The sequence below is a fragment of the Bombus vosnesenskii genome, unplaced genomic scaffold (genome assembly GCF_011952255.1).
Source record: "Bombus vosnesenskii isolate JDL3184/JDL3185 unplaced genomic scaffold, Bvos_JDL3184-5_v1.1 scf7180000013295, whole genome shotgun sequence".
NCBI lineage: Eukaryota > Metazoa > Arthropoda > Insecta > Hymenoptera > Apidae > Bombus > Bombus vosnesenskii.
Genome location: NW_022882946.1, coordinates 476,524 through 503,318, shown reverse-complemented (window position 1 = coordinate 503,318; position 26,795 = coordinate 476,524). Strand labels below are relative to the sequence as shown.

At 45.7% G+C, this 26,795-nt stretch overlaps 1 protein-coding gene across 13 annotated transcripts in view; it reads right to left on the bottom strand.

The window, feature by feature from the left end:
- LOC117233211 overlaps window positions 1-26,795 on the bottom strand; it is a 192,695-nt gene that overhangs the window by 109,701 nt on the left and 56,199 nt on the right. For 11 of the 13 annotated variants that reach the window (XR_004493281.1, XM_033493306.1, XM_033493299.1 and 8 more), the window contains exon 2: window positions 21,842-22,027. Coding sequence is in view for 8 of the 13 variants with exons in the window: in XM_033493299.1 (XP_033349190.1) it covers window positions 21,842-22,027 (186 nt within the window). In the remaining 5 variants the exon portion in view is untranslated. Of the gene's footprint in view, window positions 1-6,157; window positions 6,554-21,841; window positions 22,028-26,795 lie in introns of those variants that run through there. The other 2 variants (XM_033493304.1, XM_033493305.1) reach the window with 1 other exon arrangement.

Sequence of the window (26,795 nt, the reverse complement as noted above, 5' to 3'; positions counted from 1 at the left end):
AAGCTACTTCCAAGAGATAGAAGGTTTCTCTCTCGTAAAAGATCTAGTTCTTCCCACGAGAAGGGGATTTCGATTTTCCAGCCATTTTATCGACGGAATACGTCGTCAAGTTTTCGAGTTCCGTATCGTAGAACTCGACGAGATTTGCAGAGATTCTTGAGAAGAAGATAAAGATAACACATCGAATAAAGAGCAGCGAGAAACAAGGTCAACCATTTTTCAACGAAGGCACATGCGTGACAAAATAAAATAAACCTTGCGACGAGTCCGGAAGGGTGTTCCAGTTCTCGAGAAGAAACAAAGGTGTTGCAAGTATCCAAAATCGAAAATACTCTCGAGAAACTCGGAGAACGAGTAACACGGCGGAAACCATCGTGAGACTAAACGGCGGTGATGAAACAAATATCTACGACACCGAAAAACCTGGAAGATCGAAGAAATGTCAAGGTCCGGCAAGATCAACCTTCTCGATTTTTCCAATCGGCAAACTCCAAATTAGCTATCGTCAGGCTGTCGCGAACTACGAAAAAGAGGTGATCGTTCCAGTCGTGCACCTCTCGTACATTTTTCACCAATCTTTCGAATTAACCTGGCCTGGTTCCGAGTTGGGAGCTTGAATATTTTATCTGCTTATTTTCGTGTCGCGCGACATCCCTGAACTTGTCCGTCCTTCTCCGCTGCCCTTGGCCTGTCTGGTCCGCTGCATTTTGCAAAAACCACTGCCTCCTTTCACGCTTGCATCACACAGCGATTCGCAACAAATTTACTTCGATCGTTTCTACCGTAAATTTTTATTTATGAAGCTCCCTACGATTCGTCCATCCAGCGCAACGTCCGTTGTCTGCAGTTTCTTTTACCCTTGAATTAGTTTGTCGAAGTTTATTCGCTAGATGCTTCGGAAATTATGCTTCATATTCAAATTATATTCTTTCCTTATTTGAATACTTCAAGGAAAGTTTTTGATCGTGTTTTACACCGAATGAACGTGACATCATTTCGCAATTTAAAAAACAACTCTCTCGGATTCAGCATCGTTTCGATATGCAGAATCGGATGTAAATAAACGTTTACCTATCTAACAACAGTACGTCTGGTCCCCGCCATGTTCTACTCCCAATCCCACTACCAGCTCTGTAATCCTTCCACACAGGGGAAAAACTCCCGTTTTGTAAAGATTTTCTAGCCTCAAAATATGCGATACTATGGAGGACGTTCGCGATGGTGTTGTCTGGCTAACGTTCGAATGTACCGATCCACACAAAAATATCAAATTTTGTAAACATAATACAGGATGGTTGGTAACTGGTGGTACAAGCGGAAAGGGGGTGATTCTACGCGAAAAAAGAAGTCGAAAATATAAAATAAAAATTAAAAAAAAATTTTTTTTTTTAATTTTTCCATCGAGACAACGATCTACAGTGAGATCCGTTATAACGTACCGCACGCGTACCGAACGAAAATTCAAAGTCGATTTTCTCGAAAACAAAGCCTCGAACGAAAAATTTTTATTCCATATTTTCGACTTCTTTTTTCGCGTAGAATCACGCCCTTTCCGCTCGTACCACCAGATACCAATCACTCTGTATGTACATATACACCGTATAATATATACTGTAATTTTGTACGTTCTGTACAAATGACCTTATCTAGGATAACCGTAAGATATCACGGTTTACACGTTTCCTTTTTGCAATTTTCCAGAAAATCACATTGTTCATCGATCGTGCATCGTGAAAAAGTTCAAAGTTGTAAAAATGTGAAAACCATTCGTCTGGATTCCATATTAACGAGGAAATCGATCGCTGAAAGGTAGCGAACGAGTCGCATCGGAAAAACGAATGCCGAATAGCGAGGAAAAAAGAGGACTGCTTGTATTTGCGTTTATCCCGTATGGACACGCTTTCTGCATTGCTAACTTCCTTCTGTGCTAGAATCATGCTTTCCAACCCTTTTACCGTGAAATCCATTTCGGATCGTAGGAACAACGCTAGCGCGAAGAAAAAAAATCCGGCTCTTCGGTGCTCGCGAAAGTCTGGCCGCACCGCGTGCATTTGCCTTTTAAACGAGCGTTTGCTTTAAACGTTGATCAATTGCCGTGAATTCGACCGATGATCGGTGCAAAAAAGTTATTATTTTCCAGCTAATCCGCTCTCTGTATGCCCATTTCTCCCTAATAAATCGACCAGGTAAACGGTATTTTCTTCTTTCCTTAGCGCTGTACTTTTTGGGTGCAGCAGATACAAACTTGTAGCAAGATAGTCGGTCAATCGAATTAATTCGCGATGTATCGTAATACGTATTGCGCTTTTCGCGCGTACATGCCACTATACCTTCGACGACATGCGTATAGCAAATGTTCTAGACTCCATGTGCGCTTATCGAGATAGGTAATTTCTTTCTCCCAAGGAGAGAAATAATTCTTTAAAAAATTCAAGGAACCAACGATAGAGCACCGTGTGAGAGAGTTTTTCAGAATGAACGTGATAGGTTATAGAGATTCGTAAAACACGTGCGTCAGAAAAGCTGAATGAAGCCTAGAGAGTACGTAAGTACACGTGTGTGTGGTCGAGTATGAGGGCGAGTCCTCTTAAGCCAGAGCCATGCGTGAAGAATGAAAATTTACAGCGACACTCTAGACTCTAGACCGTAGATTAGACTTTAGAGTGTAGAGTCTGGACAGTGCACTTTGCGAAAGAACATTAGCGGAAGCCACGAGTTTAGAAGACTACGTACATAATAAGACGTATATAGCTATGGCTCGATAGTGTCTAGACACCTGCTTTTTGCGCGCTGCGCCAAGCTATCGGGAACGCGATGAACAATAATATTATCGTCGATAGTTTTAAAAGCACAATTTAAATCGTTCGAAAGTATCTCTTGTCGTACCAATTGTGAATCGAATTTGCGATTAGTTGCGGCATATCCCAAATTTTCGCATTGCGTATTAAGCTACATTTGATATATAAATAGCACAAATGCGATAGAAATACCGTAAAGGTAAACGATAAATTGTTTCGTCGCAACAACGATTTATTTTAAAAATTGCGAGATCTCGAGTCTGGACACACCCAACTCTGCAGAGAGGGCAAGCAAGCATATCGCAGCGATCCCTCTGACTGGTCGTCCGCACCGAGACAGGGCATTTCCCAAATATCAGAGGAGGAAAATGCAGCGACGAGCGAAGCAGCGCAGCGTGCTTATTTACGATAGCAGTGCTTAACCTTCGTCTCCGGTCGTTCACCTTCGCCCATTTTCCATTCCTTGCTTATCTTTTCACCGACTAATTCGCGCACAAAGCCTAATCTCCGCGCTGTGCTGCGATGGCACACGTCACTCGAATCACCGAATGCACGAACCACGTCGGCTGATACGGCAAGTCCCTGGATACCCGCGCGTCTATATATGCGCTCGTGTATACGCCAGAATTTTGTTATCGTCGTTATATTTTCTGCTAGGCAAACTGCGACTGAACGCGTGAACGTCCGTGTCGTTGGGTCGCTGAAAAAATATGCCGAGTCTTTCACGAGTGAAACTAACGTACGCACCGATGAATACAGTCATCGGTGGTTCAAACTATAGCGAACTTTCAATTGATATCAGCCCTCGTAAGAGTGGACCAATTCGCGCGGTGGTTTTCAGATACTTTCAGAAATTTTGCGAGGTAACATGTTTGATAATCTGTACTACGTTCTATGCTACGAATAACGAGGATGAAAAATGTCAAGAAATTTGCAAATCGCAAACAAAACGTATGTACGAAATGAGAATCGCGTAGGAAACGGAAACATCGTTAATATACGAATGGCGCATATTCCACAGGATGTTAAAAAATTGTTGCAGCATTTATAAAACACGTACGTATGTAAACGAGCGTAACGCGCGTTTTTTATTAAATTTACGTGGATTTACGCTAAACTTTACGCAGATATCGGGAAATGTGCAGACTCGGAAGGGAACTTTAAAAACGCATTTTTGACTTGTGTCGTTTCGCAAACGAATTAAAAAATTAATAGGAAAACTAAAGAAGAAAGATTCGTCCAACGAACTATAAACTGTCGATGTTGATTTATTCGCTATTACCTGAAATTTGAAACGTCTGAGAAAAGGAGCCGAGCACGAAAATTGCAGAAATCGGAGCGAACGCGGAGTTCCGTGTTCTATTACCCTTTGAAACGGTGTAAAATAGTAACATAAATCGAATTGAATAACTTCCAACAAGGATGTTCAGTTACGTGATTCGTACGATCGATAAAACGAAACTTTTGAGACTTTCCGCGAAACATGTATTAAATATTAAACATGTTAAAAAAACAAAAGTACAAAAAAAAAAAAAACGACCGGTGAACATTCTCGAGAATGACAGCTTGCATGCGTTTGTTCGACCTGTTACTGGCTCGAGGAGTTCATTGATTCGACGAGTTTTCTCGCGCTACGGAAGTCGTCTCCGCCTGGGCTTCGCGGATCTTGACCCCTGCACTTTCCTACCTCCATGAAATTAAAGGGAATCAAACGAGCAAGGTTCTTCCTTCTACTCGCGTTGCCACTCGTATAAAGTTCCACTAATTTCGACAGGCTAGTTAAATTCAACGGAAGGAAATGTAAAAGTTAGGCACACGATTCTCGACAAAATTTGAGGCTGCGGTCGAATAGAACGCTTCCAATATGCCAATTGAGAATTAACCCTCGGTAGTATATCTTTCGGATATACGCTCGCTGTTCTATTAAACCACGTTGCCAGCTGCGATATCGCGGAAATGCTAAAATAGAACTGATTACGAAGTAAAATAATCTTACCTACTATATATATACCTTACTATTATATTTATATACCTATTGATTTCGTATTTCAAGGCGCGAATGTTCGAAGAATACGAAGCGACTGTGCTGCATAGAATTTTAAAACCAACTACGATCATTACGGAAATCGTACTTGGTGTTTTGCTTCTCGTTACATTTTATTTAGAAATCGAACGAAAAATGACTTTTTAGCGGAAAAGATGGCGTAAACGATGTACTTGCTACCGTAAAAGAAAATTAGCGACAGAGGCCGTCGTTCGAATGGTATTAAGCCAAGTACGAGAACATTAAAGCTTCCATCGAATGCGAAAATTACTCGACCTTTCACAAATCCTGTTTGCCTCGAGCGTAATTTCGTTATCCCAAATTGCCTCGCAACAAGTTAGCGAAAGACAAAATCGGGCCGTCGTTCCTCGTTTAACCTACCTACCCTTTGAAGTTTCCTTAACGAGAGTACGGGCATCGATAGAAATTAAATCGCGGAGCGTTGAACAGGAGAAGCAGCCGGGACTCGCGGAAACGAGGCGTCGCGTCGCGTCTCGTCGCGTCAAAAAGTCAAGGTCGGCCCTCTTTCGTTCTAATTACCTTGCCCGCCGAAGAGACCGTCGACGACGACTACGAAAAGCAGGAAGAGAATTATCGTAGAGAGTAATCCGCGGATTTTCGTTCGCTTTTTTTGACGGAAGCAAAACTACGGGAAAATCGACGCTCTCTTGAACACGATAATAGCGCGCGATACGCTACCGTTCCGCGTGCGACGATCATACAAAAAACCACCGACGAAAAGAACAAACCGTATTTTTATAGGAAAAATTCCTGCACGCTCGATGAAAACGATCCTGGATAGATATCGCGGACAATCGATACTCGAATAACTGCGTAACGCGAACTGAACGACGTACGCGTACGTTTACCAAAAGCCTGCTGTTCATTTCCATTTGCATCGGAATCGCATTCTCTCTGTCTTCGAAACGCCTTACATAATTCGCTTCTCGTTATCTCGCTATCGTTTCACCCTATCGACATCTCGAACCATAGCTTCCAAGGCATTGGCGCAACGCACAGGATGGTATTCGATGCAGGCGAACAACAACTTTCGAGCGTAGGTAAAATGCGACGGCGTAGCCGGCCTGCGTAATTCCCGGCAGAAGCCCCGGTTCCGTTACGTAAAGCTCGTGGCTGGCTCGACTTCGAAGGGCGAGCGCAGCGAGGACGCGCCATCCATCGTGCTCGACCGAAAATCCATTTTCGTCTTCGACTAAACGCCACTCTCGATCCCGCGCACTTTCTATCGCCGAACTTGACTCGCCGAGACAGACCATCCTTTCGTGAAAGGACCAGCCTCGACGCGATCGCTTACCGCGGCATGGCAGAGCTAACGAGTAGCATTTTCCGCGGCGCACGTGAAATATCGCGAGAAAAGCCGACTGCCGATAATACCCAGGAGGCCGTTGCTCCCAGGAATCGCGATTAATTATCGAAAACAATCGATCAGCCCGACGGAACACCGGCTTCTCGTAGCATCGTCGCGACGTGCATCGTCGACACCCCTTCGCGTCACGCGAACGTAAAACAACACCGCGTCCGCCACGGAGGAGACGAGCGACCGGAAACACCGTGGAAAGCCGCGTACGAGAGGAACACTGACAGCACAAACGATGCACCGGAGAGCCGCGAGAGAGGGATCGAGGATGCGAACGAGAAGCCGGGCTGTTGGCCGACTCGTAACGCGGCGACGGCACAACTGGCATGCGCCTTTTCCACCCTCCTTTCACCCTCCTTTCACCCTGCCGGCTGTCTCGCCCCTCGCGCCGTCCTCGCCCCACGCTTCCAGCCCGTGGCCTCGGCCAACCTGGCCCGGCCTCTGCCGGCGCATCATCCCCTCGCCGCCGCCCTTCAATTTTCCACAGCGCATTGTCCTTACCATGCAGAGAGAGAGAAAGAGAGAGAGAGAGAGAGAGAGAGATATGTTCTCTCCTTTGGAATTGACCAGATTCACGAACTGATGTCGACTGAACCTACCGGAATCGATGACTAGCGATTTATTCATCTTTTTACGAGAGACCCGTACAGAAATGTTCCACTTTCGATGCATTTCCTAGTTCTTTTATATTTCATATGGGGAAAATAAACGTTCCAGTAAAAACGTTTGGAAGCAATAATTATTACCGTAATAAAATACGCTACGTCACAAAATCGAAGAACCGCTAAATTTTCAGCGAAAACATTGTCGATATTTGAACTTGGCGAAAAAGGATCTATCACCAGTCTATCCGGGCTCGTTTCAAAGAATAATGCCTCTGTTTTAAGACCCTTGTATTCGTCTTTTTCAAAGATCCCTTTCCGTTACAAACGGATCGGCAAACCAAAGTTGCCTCTCTTCTTTTAAATTTTACAAATTCAAACGACCGTACGGAGTTAACGAAATTTTTTTCGGGATTAGCTTTAGGACGATTTTGTAAAACGAGTTCTGCGCTTCTCCGGCCAAAATCTATCTATCTTTCAATTTTATGGCGTAGATTAAGTTTTAGGTTAGGAATCTTTAATCGATATTTCCAGAAACGGAACCCGAAGTTTTTCAGACCGAGAGTCTCGATACGTATAACGCTTTAAATTTTCCCGAAGTTCAGAAAAGGACGCGGATTACGCAAGACAAATTCTGTTTCCTGTATAAAAGCATAAAACTGTAACAACGTAAACCAATTGAAAGTTGGGACGTCGCGTTCGGGGCCGTCGGTCTCGCAGCGCCGACTTAAAAATTAAGCGTAAAGACAGCAAAGTCTTGCCCGCCTGGGGGGTGAAAGTTTCCGACAATTTGTACTATCTAATCGAAAGATTTTATTTTTATCATCGCCACGCGTCGCGCATCGATTGCGTATTTCCTGCGTGCCATAGCGGCGTAAAGAAGAAACGTCGATCGATTCGTTTCTCTTTTTAACGTTTTTAGAAATCAGAGTACACATCGCTGACCATTAAATCCATACCGTGTGCGTGTGTGTGTACTATTTTCTTAAATGTTACGAATTCGACAAAGTTAAACCGACGGGACGATTGAGTAGAAAATTGAATCTTTGTTATTTGTCATCGTGCGGAGTGACTGGTCTGCGCGTGCGGCGTGCATCGTACGCGAGGAATGATCGAGGACCAAGCAAATACATTTACGATAGGGTATTGCAGTTGGGAGGAAAAACAAAACAGTTGCGAGTAGCGCGAATGTGTGAAATCTTTAAGGGTGTGACACGATCGACAAGAGTAACCGTCGGTTGACAGAGTGCCGTGAACGATTCGGTCGAGAATTTTTCTAGCGTCGGTTGATTCGTTAAATGCAAAATTATTGCGTTATAAAGAAATCTAGAAATCTACGTACATCTTTGTTTATTCGTTTGTGAATGCAAGATTCGCTGTCCCTACAGTAATTTCCAAATTACTCAAATGAAAGAAGGTCGAGCGATGCGAGAACAACGGGTTGATCATGGTCGTTGAAATAAAGAGCACGACCTTCGCTTCGACGTTCCACGGCTCGTTGGTAATTCGCCTAATCGCGAGATTCGCGATCAACGTTACCACGATCGTCCCCGTTGAACGAATGCCAACGCCGCGCCGCCCCGCGTCCGTTTTATTATCGTTAACTCGACGCGCGTCGGAGAGAAGTCCACGTCGGTGGACATTAAAGAAGATCTACCGAGGGAACGACTTTCTTCCCCTCGGCGCGCTATCGCATCCCCGAACCTAGGTCGTTCGATCGACCTCGCTCGTCGGGCATGAACCGGCAGCCATGAATGAACAGCTGACGACAGGTTTCACGCTGGGCGTACGCACGCGAACGCATCGCTCATTCAATTCCACTGTATTTAGTACATCCTATATAAAATTATATTATCCTTGGAAAAATTATTGTACGTTCTGCAATAAGTAGAACGTATTTAAAATAAATCGGACAAAAGGTATGTGCGTTCGTTCTCTGCCATTTTTTTATCACCTTGAGAGCCTAGGATTTCGATTAATCGTAAGATCCTTTTTTCTCGCACTCCGCGCAGTTGTTTAGCTCTGGTTTTTGCACGACCGTTATTATCCTGTAAAATAAGCGAACGAAGCCTGATTTTTGTTTCGAGACAGTAGGGTCGATATTCTTAACGGGAATCCGGGTAAACAGGCGTAATGGATGGAACGAAAAGTCGGTCGGTAGGATGGTCCTTGGATCCTCGCGCATTAACCTACTAAGGTTTGCGTGTCCTCCTTCTAAGATAAACCAGAAACTTCCTTTTCGGTGATATACGTCCTTTGCCTAGCGAGTGCATTTCGATGAAAAATATATTCCACGCGCATCCATAAACATCGCGTTCGACGGAAAGCTTGAAAACACAGCAAAAAGTCTTTAAACGTAGCTTCTGGATCGATCGAATTATTTTCATTTCATTTTACTTTCATAACGCGAGATATGAGCGATAAAATTGCAAGATGTACGGAAGGAACGCTTTAATTAGAATGTGGAAAGATTCTGGCATTTTACGAAAATCATACCCGTCAGCGATGCTTCAAAGAAACGAGGAAAAAGTCAGGCGACGTTCGTCAATGTCCCGGAAGAGGCTCGTCCGAGTCAGAGCGAAATATAAGAAGCTTTTACATTTGGTCAGCTTCCAACTGCGATCATCCGCTCGCGGACAGATTACAGTGGCCTACTAAACAACCGGCAATTTATAATCGCGCGTCTTGATCGATCGTTCGCGCCAACTTTTCTCGTTTCTCTCCTTGGAATCTCGTCGTTATCGTTCGGACGACCTCGATACCGGCGCAGCGTCCCGATTTTCTCGGGAACAGCGTGACGAAAAAGATAGATAAGTTCGGAGGAAACGGGACTTTTTCGCTCTTCGATGGCTGTCGCGAACGAAGGTTTTATCAGCTGGTCGAAGATGGTCAGTTTGTAACGCGATCAAATCTATGAATCTTCTATGCTATATCGTATGGTACGCGGTTAAAACAATAAACTACGATCTGGCGAACAGAGAAATTTATAAAGAGAGGACGCATTTGAAAAGTTGTACGACTTATTATCGTAGAATATTTTTGCGCGCTGAACTAGAAGGAAGAATAAGAAAACATCTCCACGGAATAAAGCGCAACTATGAAAAGCTTCGAGTATATTATCCTTCCTACTTGCAAATAGAAAATTTTATACTTACGCGTTGTAAGCAGAGAACATTTCAAAGAATCCAACGTAGATCTAAACAACGGAGTTTCGTCGCACAACGATTTACATTACGCGCATTACGCTCACCAATCAATTACGTTAAAAAGTCAAACTCGATCAGCCAGAGACTACCAACTTACGAATCGACTGATTAATAAATTTCTGGACGGTATCACGCGAGATGATAACGCTCTTGGGTGCTCGCTCGTACGGCAAAGTGATCATTTTTTCCTGGGTTACGGTTTTCGTATCGACGATCCTGCGGCGTACAATCTAAACGGAAACACGGTCGTGACAGCGCAAGCGTCGGCGAAAATTTAAGAAAATAGATGAAAAAGAAAAGGGATAACGAGACGTTGACCGAGCGAATCCTATTGAAAAGTTACGAGAAGACGATGTAATTGAGAGAAAGGTATCAGAGACGAGATTCCTTCCTCAGCTACATTTTGTTACGAGCGTCCTATTATCAGCGTCAGTTCGAACAATTCAAATTATTGTTTTCGTTCGTTGAAGTATCCGAATCGATCAATAAATCAATGTGACAACACAGAAATTAGGATATGTAATTTTTTGTTCGAACATCATGATTTAAGATCTCTACTTGATCGGTCAACGCCCTGAGTGAGTCAAAACGCTTAATTTCGGCATAAAAGAAAATCGCGTTACCGTTTACAAGGTTCGCGGACGTTCTTTCGACGAATTCCTAGGATCCCTCGATCGAGAGCCGTCCACCGGTTAGCTAACGAGATCGATTCAATCCGAACTGCGACGCGGGAAACGGTTCCGCCGGATCGTTATCTTCGCTCGAGCCATTGTCTCGCCAGGAACGACGACGTCGAACACAAAGCGATTCGCTCGGTCGATCGCTTCGAACAGTTTCGAATCGCGATCGCGCGAAGTAAAGCGTACGAAAGATTCTCGACTGCTTTCGTGGGTTTTTCCACTTTCATCGACCCTCGAATAGATTGCTTTTTGCTCTTAAGAATTACGGTTGCAAGAAGCAGCCAGAATCGAGTTGGTTACGCGATATTTTAATGAATATGATAAGCGGAATCTCGCACGGTGACGAAGGATGCGTTAGCGGTATCTTCGTAAACGACAGAAAATTTAATAGCACGATGAAATGGTCGAGTATCGAATATTTGAAATTTAATCTGGAATCTGTAATTATCAAAGATACAGAGAGGTTGGGCTAGGTCGAGGAGGAAACCAAGTACATTTTTCAAGTGTCGTTATAACCAGTCGAACGAAGAAAGAAAGAAAGAAGGAAAGAAAGAACGAGCCACGTTCAAGTTTAATTCGATACTTCGTGTATACTCGGATAAAATTATTAAATTTTCAAAGCTGCCAGCGCAAACGCTGAACTTTGATCGACTTTCTCCAACTGCGTCAAAATGTCAAACGTTTATGCAGTCGGAACGACGATTCAGACGATATAAAGGAAAAGAAAAAGTAAGAAGACAAAAAGGCGGACGTTAAACCTACGAATCGTTGGATAACGCTGTTGTGCTTGTAAACATACTGTGTACGTGACAAAATAGTCGCTATACTACGGTTCGTTCAACTGGTCCAGATACCCGCTATAAAGATATGCAGGTGGTGGTATTTAAACGAGACAGGGGCGTAGTCGTACTTGTTAGATGTACGGGGTACTTGGCGCTTTCCGCACGAACTGACTACGGATTTTCGGAACTGACAGATTCGTTCCTGATACGAACAAACGACTAGCGTTCGACTATAAGCGTCAGTAGTCAGGCCTGCTACCTCGGTTACGCGCTATGACGCGCCAAGTTCCTTTTATATCCGATATCTCGACTCGTTTGGTTCCCAGTTAATAATAAAGTTCTGGTCTTGCGTACCAGGGTTGTCCGACAAAAAATAGAACTTGACTTGTAAGGCGGGTCGTAACGAGTAACTCGCACCGACGGGATCTCCGGTTGTAACAAATAAACCTTTCGGAATAGAAAACTATCGAGACTAGCGTGACAGTGCGTTCCTGTTGTTTCGAAGTTGACGCGCAAATTTTAAACCACGTTACATTTACCGCTTAAGTATCGCGCGCGTATCTAATACTACGAAAATCCGGCATGTCCCATCGTATAGGTATTTCTGCTTGTTGTTGTTTGAGAAATAGTTTGGGAACTCTGCGATTTCTTTTCGATCTCGACTGAAACGAGAAATCGAAGATAGATCGTCCGGAGATGTTTCTCCGAAAAGTTTCGAAGCAGTTTGAAATATTGCGTAGCTAAGTATATCCTAGACAAAATTTCTGCTTGTAGCCGCTCGTAACACGCGATTACTTTTATTCCCGAGAGAACGAAACGTAGTCGTTTCTACGGGGAATATTCTAAATAATTCGTTTATAACGATATTATGTCGCGTCGACAAAGAACGTTGCAAAGATTCTACACGGAAATCACCTCGCTGCTACACACCAGATAACGTTACACGCCCTGGGACACGCGAACCTTTGGCAGCCACGATAATTCGAGCGATTGTCGAGACGAGAGCGAAGCCAGAGCGAAAGCACGTCGCCTTGGGAACCTCCTTCGCAGACGCACGGATTAATCGAATCGTTTGCCGCTAATTAATATCCGATTTCAGGGATCCGGTGCGCGACATCGGCGGCAATTCCCAGGTGAACCGTCGACATCGATCCGCCGTCGCGACGTGTCGCTTCGTCGCAGCATCGTCAACCGGATGCCATTGTCCCGCTACACCGTGTATTCGCACACTGTCGCAATTCCGTTGCATTACTAAGGAAAACTAGAAACAGAACGCTAAAGGGAAATTAAGAAGATAGAAACTGGAAAACAAGCATTAAGGTAAATGTCAGGGGAACGCTACGCGAGTGTCGTTTCAACGTTCGTTCGTCTTCGCCTGCAAGTCGAGGCATAGAAATCACTCCACGAAGAAGGAACGACACCGATCGGCCGATGGGAATTACTCTCTACAAGGTCCGAGTCTAGCGTTGCAAAAACGTTTTCAGCTGATCTAATCCGACTAACGCGGTATCTATCTCTGAAACGATTTTAAAGATAGTAATAAATTTTCCGCGATAGACGTTTCCTCGAACATTTGTTCTTTCGATTACATCGAGATAAACAGCGTACACCTTAATCGTTGATACTTGGCGACCACTCGTTAGGAAGACGTACGATCCGCCGTTGGATGCACGTGATTTCCCACGTGCCTGTCGTGCGTCTCCTGAACGAGCCTGTCACGGGATTTACGTTTCTTGAGGATTCAAGTTTCTTTCACTGGTCGAACCGTCGAAGAGCCTGGGTAAACGTAAAGCGAAGGGCAGGCTTGCTCTTTCGTAAGAATAGAGAGAGGAAAACGAAAGGAAAGGAGGAAGGGCGCGGTAGAATAACGAACGTGTCGAAGAAGATCGCGTATAGAAGAGTGGCGGGACATAGATAAAAGCGGAAATAGGGGTAAAGAAAAGAGAAAAGGGTGAACGAACGAGGATCGAGAAAGTACACGTTAACGGACATTGTACGAAAGGACAGGTAGCAAATGGAAGAAGGAAAATGAGCGAGACGAGAAGATTGGGCGTAAAACGAGAAAAGAAACAAAGTTTATCATAATCATCGTTAACGAGGGTTTTTCAAGCCGAAAATAATCGAGAAACACGCTGTGTAAGCATCGAACGAAAATAGAACGTTGCGAAGGATATAAATAGTAAGTGTATATACTTGGAATTTAGAAGATAAAATAGAGGCGAAACGAAGGTAGAACAGAGACTTAGAATCGAAATATTGTTCGCTGTTTTCAGGAAATATTTCTCTGTATATCGAATCTTGAAATAAATATCCGTATATCCTTGGTATCCCTAAAAATCCACCGTTCCTGCCGGATACACCTAAAATACGAAAACACGCGGTTACACTTGTAAAGTAAAGAGTAAAAAATGTGGTAGGGTATCCCGATCGCCCTGCTGGCTGGAATTCTAGCCTGAATAACGGCGAACCGGATACGGCAAGAAGGGAAAGTAGAACGAATTCGCAAGAGGCTGCGGTGAATTTTTTCACGACAGCGGCGATAACCTCGGGAACGTGGAGGAGCTTTCGGCAAAATATCGGGCCAGGGGAGGTAGAAGAAGATCCTCGAGGGGTGACAAGTCGCTTGGGGTCGGTTCGGTGCGCTGCTGCGGCGATGACACACCGAGAAAACCAACGAACGAACGAGGAAACGCGACGGAAGAAGGGAATTCGCGCACCGGCTATGGATCCGTTGATGCGCACGTGCCCCTGCACGTGACACGGCTGCATTATGCAAAAGTTGGTCGCGCTACGGGGTACGTGTTCGCGCGCATGCGAGCTTGCTTCGGCCAGAAATTACCAGAGAACCGACCGCTTACGAATAAGCGAATCGATCCATCGTCAAAGATGGAATCGTTAACGACGTTAATGGAGAACGACCGATCTAAATTTTTCGGTCGAAGCGATACGCAAGTCGTCGCACCGCGCTCCACCACCTCGCACGACGAGACTTTGAAAGAGGAACGATATTCGAGATGATAGCATAATCGACGAAACCGCTCGGGGATAGCGAAGGATCGTCGTGGTTGTCACGGTGATCGACAACGGTCAAAGTTTGTAATACTCCAACAAGATGATTGGTCGAATTCGTTTGCGTTACGTCCATCCGTCTTCTTAAATGATCACCTTTTTATCGAAGAATTACGCGTATATCTCGAAAACGAAGACAATCGTAAGAAATCCCCTAATTACTTGGATAAACGATGGTGTACTTTGCCATTACGTAACTGGTTGATCTTCGCGGTAGCGTGTTAACAATTACGAGTTCGGATCGAAACTCTCCCATGGCTGTTCATCGGGAGTTTACTTTCATCGACCGCGGGCCAACGAACTTGCGGCAACTCCGACGGCCGATTCATCCTGCAATTATCGTTCGTACGTTCGGAAATCTCGCTGTGCAATTGGCTCCTATATTCGGAGGCTGAATCAGCCGCGAAAGCAAATACTCGCCGGGACTCGAGTCTTCCTTCGCCGGTTCCATCTTAATACGCAGCTTTCTCCGTGGAATTTGTCAATCGTTCGACCGCTCCTAGTATTTCTTCCGTGGAACGATATTCCCTCGGATAAAAATCGAAGAAAGAAGAATTTGAAGAAAAGTAATACAGCGATTTAGGTGATTAGAGAAGAAACCATTCGTGGACTGATCTTCTCCAATCGAAGACATCTCGACCGACGCACCATCGACTTTGCGTTTCGTCGCGTTTTCTTCGTCTTACGATTTTGTTCGAATTCTTTTCGTCGACGTAAATTCTACGCGTAGGAACCTTGAGAAAATAAACGAGGAGAAACGGGTGAAATCGAAATCAGAATTCTCCCGGAGAAAATAGTCGTCCGGTAGAGGAAGGAGACGGATAAATTTTCGTTTTTCGGAAAAAGTATGGTTGTCCCCGTTGTATAAATAACGGATGGTCGCTGGTAGATTGCGCGTCGAAGGCGCGTTGGATCCTCTCTCCATCCAACCTTTCTATCTCTGCTGCAGTTTTAAAGTGCTTAACTGTTTCCCGGAAATACTTTCATTACACGGCGAGGTCTCGCGGCAAGCTCGCCACGAGAATGTGTGGAACTTGTTTCTCGCGTTGCTCTCCGACTAGCCATCTAGATTAAATCGATCGGAACGACTCGAAATCAACGATACCACTTGTTCGCGGATTTCGCTCGTCTAGCGATTTTGTCGGTTTTCCGTTACGGGATTAACTGGAACTGCTTCGTTGTACGTATTTACGATCGTCGATCAAAAAATCACGAATAATCGTGCATCAACGGCGAATACGAAAACGCGACCAAATTACGCGCGACTTTCGAAAACAACCGACCGAATGGGGGTAAAATTTCGACCGAGGGTATAAAATTCGATTAACGACGCGATTCAACTTTGAAACGTGAAATGAAAAAAATGTCAGATTTACGAAGGCAATGAAATTTAAGGATCCGATTTAATATCCGAGAATGTTGGTAATTGCGATCACGGGCTATCGTTTCGTTGAGATCGAAAAAAAGAGGAGACGAAGCGACTCCGAGTCGTAGATCGAACGTCGTTCAGTTTCGAAGGCCGATCTATTTTCAGGGGAAAGGATCAGAGGACTTGCAATTTTTCGAAAAATAATAGCAAATATTAAAATCATGGTAATTTGAATAACCGCGTTCGACCGTCAAAAGTATCGCAGCTTTCTTCCATAAGTTTCTTACGAAGAACGTCGTTGGTATTTTACGCGCGAAAGTTTAAAGCAGGTACATCGTAATTCGGAGTTGATCGACGAATAACAAATGGTGGAGCGTACGGTGTTGTTATTTATCCCGTTGATATTATTTGGCTTCCATTCCAGTCGATCAACGCGGAGATTAAAGCAAAACAAAAAGGGATAGGTCTTCGTCGACGACGTAGATGCCGGATCCTTTCGACTTTAAAGTTCAAACACGCGTAACTCGCGTTCCGCTTAATTGCGTGACACGTCATTTTGGACACTTAATCCGCCGCATTTACTTCTCCATCCGTAAAAGATTTAGAATAAAAATCGAATTACAAAAAGTTCCACGATCGGTACGAGCAACCTCCCACGAAGGATATCCTCGATCCTCGGAGAAGGAAGCAGATTACAAAGGAGAAATTACGCCGCACAGGTAACCGAATCGATCCGAATACACAAGGATAACGATCTTTCGGAATGTAATAACGGATTGCAGCTGGAAATGTAGCGTCCGCCTAGCACAACGGTATTAGTTGGACCGGTAACGAAATAACGCTCGACTAGCTGCAATGCGATAGAAACCGGCTCTGCCTTCTAAAAGCTTAATCCAGTTGCAGGTACAATCCTTCAATTTCCTGAAAATCGATCGGACTGCCGCGTCGCTATCCTGACCTACCCTCTGAAACGCGATTCTCGCGAGTACGTGCCATAAGTGTATCGTCCTCCCTGCGCCAATGGCATTTAATTCTCGTCTCCGTTCCGTTACTCCGACATCGCATCCCCCGATCGTTTTAATATTCGTATCGTCCTCCCTTTCGAGACTCCGCGAAAACATTTTCGGTTCGCGCGAACCTCGCCTCGTTTCCTCCATCCGCGACATCCAGTTTCGGAGATACGGTAGCGGACAAAGGTCTCGATCGTTGGACACCACCAAGGACGGTATTGCGCGTTTGCAGCTTTCCCTACATCCCCTAGATCCTACACGAAAGAAGCAACTCCTTAACGTCGGCTCCTGCCACTTCGTCGGACGTCGGAGCCCGAGTCTTTATCCGCGCGTAAATTACGTTTTATTTATTCCGTCTGAGAAGAAAATTTACGCTTTAAGACATTCGATCTCGGCTCACTGGCGCGAACGATGAGAAGTTACGTCGAAATAACGCATTTCGCAGATTTTCCTCGCCACGTCCGTTGAAAAATGCACGAGCCCCGTGAATTCGCAGAATTTCTACCTGATTATTTTCGATCGCGCGAGTCACAGTCGGCTCGAGAGAGAGAGGAATAAGCTCCTGTTGCGAGATTCCAAATCTCTCGATCCCACAGCGGAGGCAACCCTTTCCCATTCTTACCGTTTTATGGCGTTCGTCTGAAAACGATGGTCGGGTACACGCCGCTTCCACTTTATTCCGTCGTAAAAAAGCTACGCTCATCCCGGAAGCGTAGTACGCTCGCGTAAGATGAGTGGTGCACAGTTCGACGTACTTCTCGTTGTCCCATTTATGCCATTATGCGATCGTCCCCACGCGTTTACCGTAACAACGATACGCCGTGGAAAATTTGAAAACCCGCTTTCTTTTACGAATCTACCTGTGATCGCCCGATAATTGCACGTGCGTTTGCAACAAGGTGGAGGATGTTACTTCTTACGATTAAAGTTGCGTTCGTTCAACTTTTCGGCTGTTTTCGGCATCTAGGTTTACGACGAGCGCAGCTGCATCGAGGATCGCGTTCAGCCCTCTCTCGCTTTCCTCGCTGTAGCTCGTCGCTGATTCTTCGTGTATCGAATTTTTACCAACTGCGTTAGAAAAGAATCTGCGCCACAGTTTGGCGGTTCGGTTTTAAAGGTACGTATTTTCAAATTACGAAACTCGCTCGGAAGGCGGTCTCGCATCGATCCATTGGCGGAGTTTAAAGCGATACGGAACAAAAGAAAGAAGGGTCGATGGTTTACTTACGGCAGTGTGTACGAGAAAGGGTCGAAGAACGGACGATGGCGGATAACGAAGGCGTTAATCGCGCGTTATCGCTCAGCTAGAGGAAAGTCGAACAACCGATTGGAGGGTGGTGAATGCCGAGAGGGCGTTCGCAGCTTTGTCGCGGATGTTTGAGGAATCGCGCCCCACTGGAGCGGAAGTTGACAATTTTCGAGCGAAGGGTCTCGTTGTTCTTTTCTTTCTTCGCTTTGCGCAAGGTAACGGAGCAACGGTAACGGTTTCTCCGTGGAAGCAGAGTAGAGGTAACGGGCAGAAATCTCGTGCGTTTCAAAACCGCACGCATATAGGTGCATGCAGAAATAACGGTCGATGCGTTGATTGGCTAATTTATCGACGTTCTGTTCGAGGCGCAAAATCGTAAACGCATCGAAAGCTACATCGAAGATTTTTCTCGAAAATTCGCTTTGTGGAAACGAGAACGATCGCAGCTTGTCGTCGATCGGGACGGAGCGTTCGATTTCCTTCGATTTACAGAGACGAACGGATGCGCGACGGCCAACTTATAAACAGCCCAATTACGTCTCGCGAACTTTTCGCTCGACGAAGGAAAATTTAAATACCCTGCAGCCGAACTAAACCTCCGAAGAAAGGGAAACGGAGAGGGATTAAAAAAAGAAGGGAAAACAGCGTGTCGAACTTGCTAATAGACGGGGTAACGTTTTTATCGCCGAGCTCCGCGGATTAATTAGAAAAGCGTCCAAGACTTTCAACGGGCGAAACTTGGAACTCGCCGAACCAGAATAGCCGGAGCCAGATTCGCCGCTGAAAACGAAATACGTCGAACGTAAACTTTCGTCGAGTCGATGTTCGCTTCTGATTTCCAGTCGATGCCCGTTATTCGATTCTAAACGATCTAACCGGCGTCGCTGATCGAATTAGTCGTTGATCTTTTTCCTCTCCTTTTTTTTATATTTTTTCACTCTCTGTTTTTATTCAAGAACGGTAACGGACTACCGTTACTTTTTATTCGACGGCGATTCAATTTGATCGAATCGAGCTCTCGTCTCCCTTTGGTCTCTTTCTACTTCCACGTACGTATTTCACTCCACCGACGCGCGTATATATTATTTCACGCTCGATGGCAACGACGTGATCTATGGGGATTCGTAACGAATCTCGAGCAAAGGTATAGCGCGATACACGAGTATATTGCCGTGATAACACCGTGGATCGTTAGAGCGGCGAACGGTGATTCGGAGTCGATTCGCCTAATGGTTAGATCTAGCCAAAGCTATAGCTATTCTTGATAGCCACTTACGTAATTGGTAGCTCGATTCACGATCGACGCAACGCGTCTATGGTTCGCCGTAGATTTCAATTCCTCGCTTAATACGTCGTACACCGTGAACGCTGATTTACGCAAGATTAGCGGTAAGTTTACGCAACGATTACGCATTTCTATGCAAAGTATCGCTACGTACGAATTGGTTATCGAGATACGGCGAACAATGCATCGCGAAGCGTACGCTGAGCGATACGATGTACGGTTAGGTCGGAACCTTCGCAAGGACGTTGCTGTGGCGCTGCATATCGCATGGCGCGACTCGAGCATCGATAGAAAATTAGTCGATCGATGAAACGAACGTATTTCGATGGCACCTGTTTAAGCACGGGCTATCGGTTTCGTTCAGAGTGAAATTCAAACGTCGGCTCTAGAAGAGCGATTAGAAAGACATCGATCCTGCCTCGAATGACAAATTCGACGGCAACGTCGCTATCGCAAGAGGGTCGGCGTCGAACCTATAATAGAGCCTGTGGTGGGAAGGAATCGATCAAAGCCTGGAACAGCTTAGTACTTCTTCGAACGCGGAGTAATGCTTTCGAGGATGTAGTCGTGACGATGCTATCGAACGAAAGGTAAGAAACGCGGATATATATATTGCTTGGAAGCCCGCCCCCGACAGTCGCTCGACCTCGTCGCTCGTAATTACGCGGTCCAGTTTCGATTAAAACCGTTAACGAATCCGACGGACGAATTAGAGGAAGCTCGTCATAAATTCCCGTTATCGAGCAGGAAAAGCGGCGAAAAGACGCCGAGGCGGGGAAAAGGAGAGCGATAAAAGCGAGACGAGAAGTGCAACAAAGAGGCGACAAGGAGGAGCAGAGAGTCGGAAGCAGGAAGATAAATAGAAGAAGGCCGATTGATTATTTAAATGGGTTGCAGCGGCGCGAAGAAAAAGAGTTGCACGGTGCGGCGATGGGAACGAGAAAAGAAGGAAAAAGAGCGGCAGTCGATAAAGGGAAACGTTTTATCGTCGAGATCGGTGGTGGTGGAAGCAAGCGCGAGAGATAGAGCCGACGCACACAGCTGGAATTTGTACACGTATCGGACAGCGTTTCCGTAATCCTGGCGAACCTGCCGAAACGTGACCCACGGGTGGGATTTTTGCGCGGGACGGTTACGCTCGTTGAGAATGGCAGCGACCAGATCGAAAGCGGAATGCAAAACGCGAGTTCAGCCTCGTTCGAACACGCTGTCGACGAATCGAGGTTAGCCGGGTGCGAGCGCGCGATCGAGACCGGGTCCGTGCAAATTAAAACGTTTTCCCAGACCGATGAAACGATTCCGCGTCTCGTAATTCTCTCCTTTTTCTTTCTTCTCTCGCGAAATACGAAACTCCGTCGTATTTCGAGAGGGCCGACCGTTACGTTCACGCTGTGCATTTCGCATATTTAATATCGAGAATTTCGAAAATATATCGTCCGCGTTACACAGGACTGGGCTAATATCGAGCGAACCGGCTAAATTTGCCGAACGCTCTGCTAGGAACGATAAAAGTAGCAGTAGCATTCGCCTAACCAAGCAAACAGGACGAAAACGATCTTTTACGACCGCTAGACTTCCTCCGACGAGAACTTTAATCGCCGGTCTGCTTTTATCCCACTCGAGATCGAAAGCCACTCGTTACCTTTGCACGTTCGCCTCTTGGCTCGCCTTTTCTTATCAAATTAATACGGTTGAAGTTCGTAATACGAACAGGCTGCCGCGTTTCGTCGATACGGAAACAAATATTTGACGAAGACGTCAAATATTACCTTACCTTGCCTTGCAAAGATACGCGGGATATACTTTTACTTAAACTCGCCTCCTAAACGCAGCTATTCTCTCTGCTGTTTCTAGTTAGAAAGCGCGAGCGCACAGCCAATTCATCGACGATCATCCGCGTTTAGCCAGGGTCCGTGTTTTTCCCTGTTTCACACGCGGTTGGAACCGGTCGCGATTCATCGTTGCTTCGGTAGGCCGTAGCCATTCACCACCCTTCGCGTAACAATTACCCGACGATCGGGTCCGGAACGTCCCGCGGTACGTGTAGCGTGTATCGGGTGTCGAAAACCAGTCTCACCCTGAAATTCAATCCTCTTGCATCCCTCGGTACAGCTTTGGTACAGCCTTGGTACAGCCTCGATACACGACCATACGTAGACGTATAGGTAGGCGCGATGGGAAAAACAGAAGCAAGAGGGAAGAGCCGAGCGGATTAATAGACCGGCGTGGTCGTGACGTTTTAAAGGATAGCACCGGTCACGGAGAATTGAAACAGACCGCAACGGTCGTACGACACGTTCCAGAGTAACGAGTACATATGTATGGCAATTAAGGCCGGTGTACAGGATGGGTCGGCTGCGGCGACTTACCTCGAATGCAGGGCACAGCCACGCTGCACTGTGGGCAAACTGGAGGTGGGCGGCGGAGGCGGAGTGCAATATGCCGGTGGCAACGGTGGATCATGTCTGTGGAGATGGTTATGCCGGTGGCTGTGAGAGTAGCTCAGGGAACCTCGCAGAGTGCCGGGCAGATGGCGATGCGGCGTTGTCTGATCGCTAAAATGCAAATAAAGAACCACGATGTGCTAAATGACGTAAAATGGTCGTAAAACAAAGCATCGTAAAGACGTTCTAACGCCAGAGATACGAGAGTCTCGTACAGTAATATGCTACGATAACGCCGGAATGATCGTAACAGCGGTATAGCCGAGTTTACGAATAATCGTACAAACCGATACGAATGCGATGCTAGGTAAAACGATTCGTTCGTGTCAAAATACGTACAATTTTGTCGTTCTCGGTCGTATCGCTGACGTATCGCCGGCAGCCTCGCGTCGTCGTACCGATAACGGATCGTTCTACCTTGTTCGTTGGCGGAAACTTTACCTACTATCGCGAATGTCGCTTTTTACGGAGATATCGCCGTTCGACCACCTGCAGGTAAGGTAGACGACTGTAAAGAAGGGACGCGTTCGGGTTGGTAAGATAGAAAGAGAAAGCGGGATACGTACGTATTTTTCTACCCGACTATCAAATTTACCCGATACTCGAGGAGAAATCGAAAGCGTCGCGCGTGTACCTTCGAAAATAATTCGTAAAATCTTTCCGAGTAACAAGATCTAATCGAAGATATTTCAATTGCGACACGTTCAGCCGCGACGAATCCGAACGTATTATCGAGGAACCCGGTTTACCAATCTCGTCGAAGATAACGCACGCTTCGATTAAGAAATCCGGCGGTCGATAGCGTCTTGTTTAAATTGAACGAAAGTTCGAATTTATCGTCGGTGCGTTCGAACACGGCGTTTCCCGTTTCAAAGATTAGTCGGTCACCGATTGTCTCGGACGATACGTTTTGAAATACGGTATTGCGTATTCCTGATCCTTCCAGTCGCTTTTCAACGTTCAATTTCAAAACATTACGCGTATATATCGCGTATTTTCCTCCTGTAAGATTCAAAGTCAAATATATGGCGCGTCTAGATGCAACGTTATCGATTTTTTTTGTCAATTTCTAAAAAATATATCGTACTTCACACCTGGTAAAGAGTTACGTAGAAAAAAAAAGTCTGGTTACATCCGGTTGCGCCACAGTACCCCACCTGCGATCCCCTCGACGAGCGACGAGCGACGCGCGGCGACGCGTTAATTCCCACGAAACAACACAAATACTCCTACAACCAGCGCGTTACCGTCTTGTCGGCGCTACGAAAATTCCATAAAATCGCATAAAATTGCAAAATACTGCTCCTTCCACAGCATGGCTTTGTCACGAAGATGATAAACGAACGTTTTGTCGTGAAACGTCGAACAACTTCGACTAAAGACGTATCCTGTAATATTCGATATCGCGCTACGTCGATCAGAGTGACGTAACCAAATTCAAACGCATACGTCGCATTATCGACCTCGATCTCGATTTCACGATTATCGCTGTATTATGCTTACGATAGGTTGCAGCGATTAAAACTGCCTGCTACGAACGCGAACAACCGTGTTGCTAGAACGTTCGTGTCGTAACAAAAACCCGTGCTAAGAAACCGTACCGTTCCGAAGAATCGCTTGCTACTCCTGTTTTCGAACGTTGTCAACGTTATAGGATTAAACGTACGGCTACGACGAAAGAAGGAATCGGACGCGGTACGTAGCACGGAGGATCGTACCGGTTCGATCGGAGCGAGCGAACGATTTTATCTACCGTCCCCGTGGAAAGCAGTGTGAGAGCGGAAACGTGGAAAGGGCCCGGCGAGGCCTCCTTCGCAACGGCTCGGCTCTTATCTAAACGCCAAACACGCCGAGCGACGCGATATCGTGTTGACGGTAGATAAAAAAGTACATAGAAGGCCGACAGAAGGGCCGTTAAAGAGAAGCTGCATCTGTTGAGGCGAGCCGCTGAGTGGCGGCAGATAGTAGCGCGTCTTCGGTCATGCGTGCTTTTTTAAAACAAACTGAAAAACCAAATAAAAAAAACCGAATAAATCGGCGATTTGCTCGAGTCGATTCCTACGTCGGTGACGTAATTCGCATAAACAGGAAAATGGGAAAAGTGGTAACCTGTATATTCGAAAGGATGCAATTACCAAAGTCGACCTCGAATGCACGCCTACTTACGTCGGATGCAACGTCGCAGAAACTGGATCCCTGGCAAATAAATTACGCAAGCTTAACCTGCGGATCCTTGAAGGAGGAGCAACTCAAAGGGCCTGTATTTCAATTAGAGGCAAAATGCACGTATAAAGTTTAGCCGAGCGAAACATCGCTACGCGACCTAACGTTTCTCACATTTTTTCGTTCGCGGAAACGTAATTAAGAGATTCCTTCCTAATTGAAACGTACGACGCGGAATTTTAAGTCGCAACATTGTGTTCTCGACGACAAATTTCTCAATTCGATTCGGCTTCGACGCTAATTTTCGAACATAATTTTAGTACAATTTCACAGAGCCATCGATCAAAGCGTCAACGTTTCGACGAAATTTCGATGAAACTGGTAAACTGGAAGTCGTTGCTACCTGTGAGTAAACCTACTCTTCTACTCTTTGACACGAGCTTCGAAACGCTCTACTCCAGTACTATCAGCGGGGTGGTAAAGTAGCGTCGGCGACGCGCAAAACCAACCGAATCGAAACGATTCAAATTCGTACGAGATCTCTATCTATCGTATACATTATCTTATTTTATCTGCGATTCGATCGCAATTTTCTCTCTCAAAGTCAACCGCGAAAGAGAGTACGTAAGCATCGTAGGTTACGGACGAAAGATCGGCGTCGTACGCGAGATCGTATTTAACAGGGAAAAAGAGAACACGAAAAACCAAGAAGGACAACGGATGCGCAGCGCTTGACCGAGTAACAAAGCTCAGGAAATAGCCATTTTCCACGTACGACGGGTCGAATTAACTACCGCGGATTTTACCGATAACCGTTTTACCGAGGCCCGTAGCAACGCTAATTACGCGAACGAGGGGTAAACTCGCAGGATGCTGGTGCGCGCGCCGCGAGAGATCCGCGCCGAAAGCCAACCTTCCGGTCGCACGATCTCGCCTAACGAGGACCCAAGACTAATCCGTAATCCGACTTTGTTCGGAAAATATCGTTACGGTGTCGTGTCACGATGAAATTCATATAGACGATAAATTCGATTTTCATCGCCTCCGATACAAATCGATACAAATCGTTCGATAACGAGAAACGTAAAGATACAGAGAACTTATAGGAATGTACGTGCTAGGAAAAAATAATTGCCTGGAAAAGTTTTTTCTAAAACCAGGACTAAAATCCGTGTTTTTCGATAGAAATCGCGCCGACCGTGGACTATAGTTGTATTTGAAAACCGAAGTAAAACGCGTTGGAAATTGTGTCGAAGAGACGGCGAGTGCACACCTGCGTACCACGTGTTTTCTGTCTCTCGAATAAAGAGTCACGCCACGTTGCGACGCGGCAAAGCAAATTTCAATGGTAACTTGCGCGAATAAAAACTAAAAATATATCGTACGAGAAAATAGGGAAAATTTGGAAAAAAACGATATCGAACCTCTTCTTTCTTCTCTTTTTTTTTTCGCTTTCCGTACCGTACCATCTCTCGACGAACGTAGAAAAACAAAGAAAACGAGCATAGGATAAAAACAATGGGAAGACAAAGAGTGGAACGATGTTAAGTCGGGATTTAACGAGCATTGGCAAGCCAGCTCGACGGATTAAAAATCGCAATTCCCCGTTGCGAACCATTTGTCACGTTTCTTCGGTATATGCAACGCGTATTATTTCTACGCAGCCCTGTCTCCATTCAATTTTTCAGACTACATAAGCACAGAGTTGCATAACGTATGGACCTACGCAGACTGTAGACGTTCGCAGAAACGCTAAACCATAGGCAAGTAAATTTAGCTTGTCGTTAAGATCGACGGAAGACCGTTTTTCTCTTTGTCGCGGTAATTGGCCGTCACGTCGTCAATCGTTTCCCAGCAACGGCCGTAATAAAAAAAAATGCGACTACGCTTTGCGAGTTTGCTGACATCGGTCGATCGTAAGGAGCAAGCTTTAGGAAGATTCGACGATTTCGAGAAATTAAGATGGAAACTCACGCGTTATAAACCTCGACGCAGCGTTACACCCTCTTACTCTAATTTTGGCGTTATTATTTTAAGATTCGAACGTTCGCGACAAAACGACGGCGTCTCAGGAGGTGCCCCTCGCGAAGAACTCGTGGCAGTTGCTAAAAATTCAACGAAACGCCGTAGCCAAGTTTAGACAAGAAACGTTCTATACTTGACCTTAACGGCGTCGGTCCAATGCCAGAAACTTTGCGGTGGTCTTAACGTTCCTCCTCTGTCCCAAGCTCGGGCAACAACGTCCGACCACGATTTGCCACGGAACATCGCTCAACGACAAATCGACAGAACTTTAGAAAAATGAATTCGCAGGATGATCGGAATCCGCAAAGGGATACGAAACTCGTCGCACGTTGCATCCTATGGGATTCCGGATTTACCGCGACGTTACGACCGCGTTTCATCGCCAAACGTGCCCCGTTGAAAGGGAAGGAATTCGAAGAAAAGGTATCTTCCAGCATTTTTGAGGAAAAAGCAAAAAGAAAAATTCTCGCAGTGCAGGAATTTGATTTAAACGCACCGCTCCGCGGTAACACGATACGTACGAGTAGTCCCGCTAATATTTCGAGAAGCGCGTTATCCCAGCCGAAAGGCGAGGACGGAGAGAGCCTGGCAGCTAGCATTAAAGCAATATTCTCTCGGTTAAAATAATGACGTTTCATCGGGGGACGCGACGTGTTTGCAGAAACTAATCCAGCATCGATATCGTTCGGTA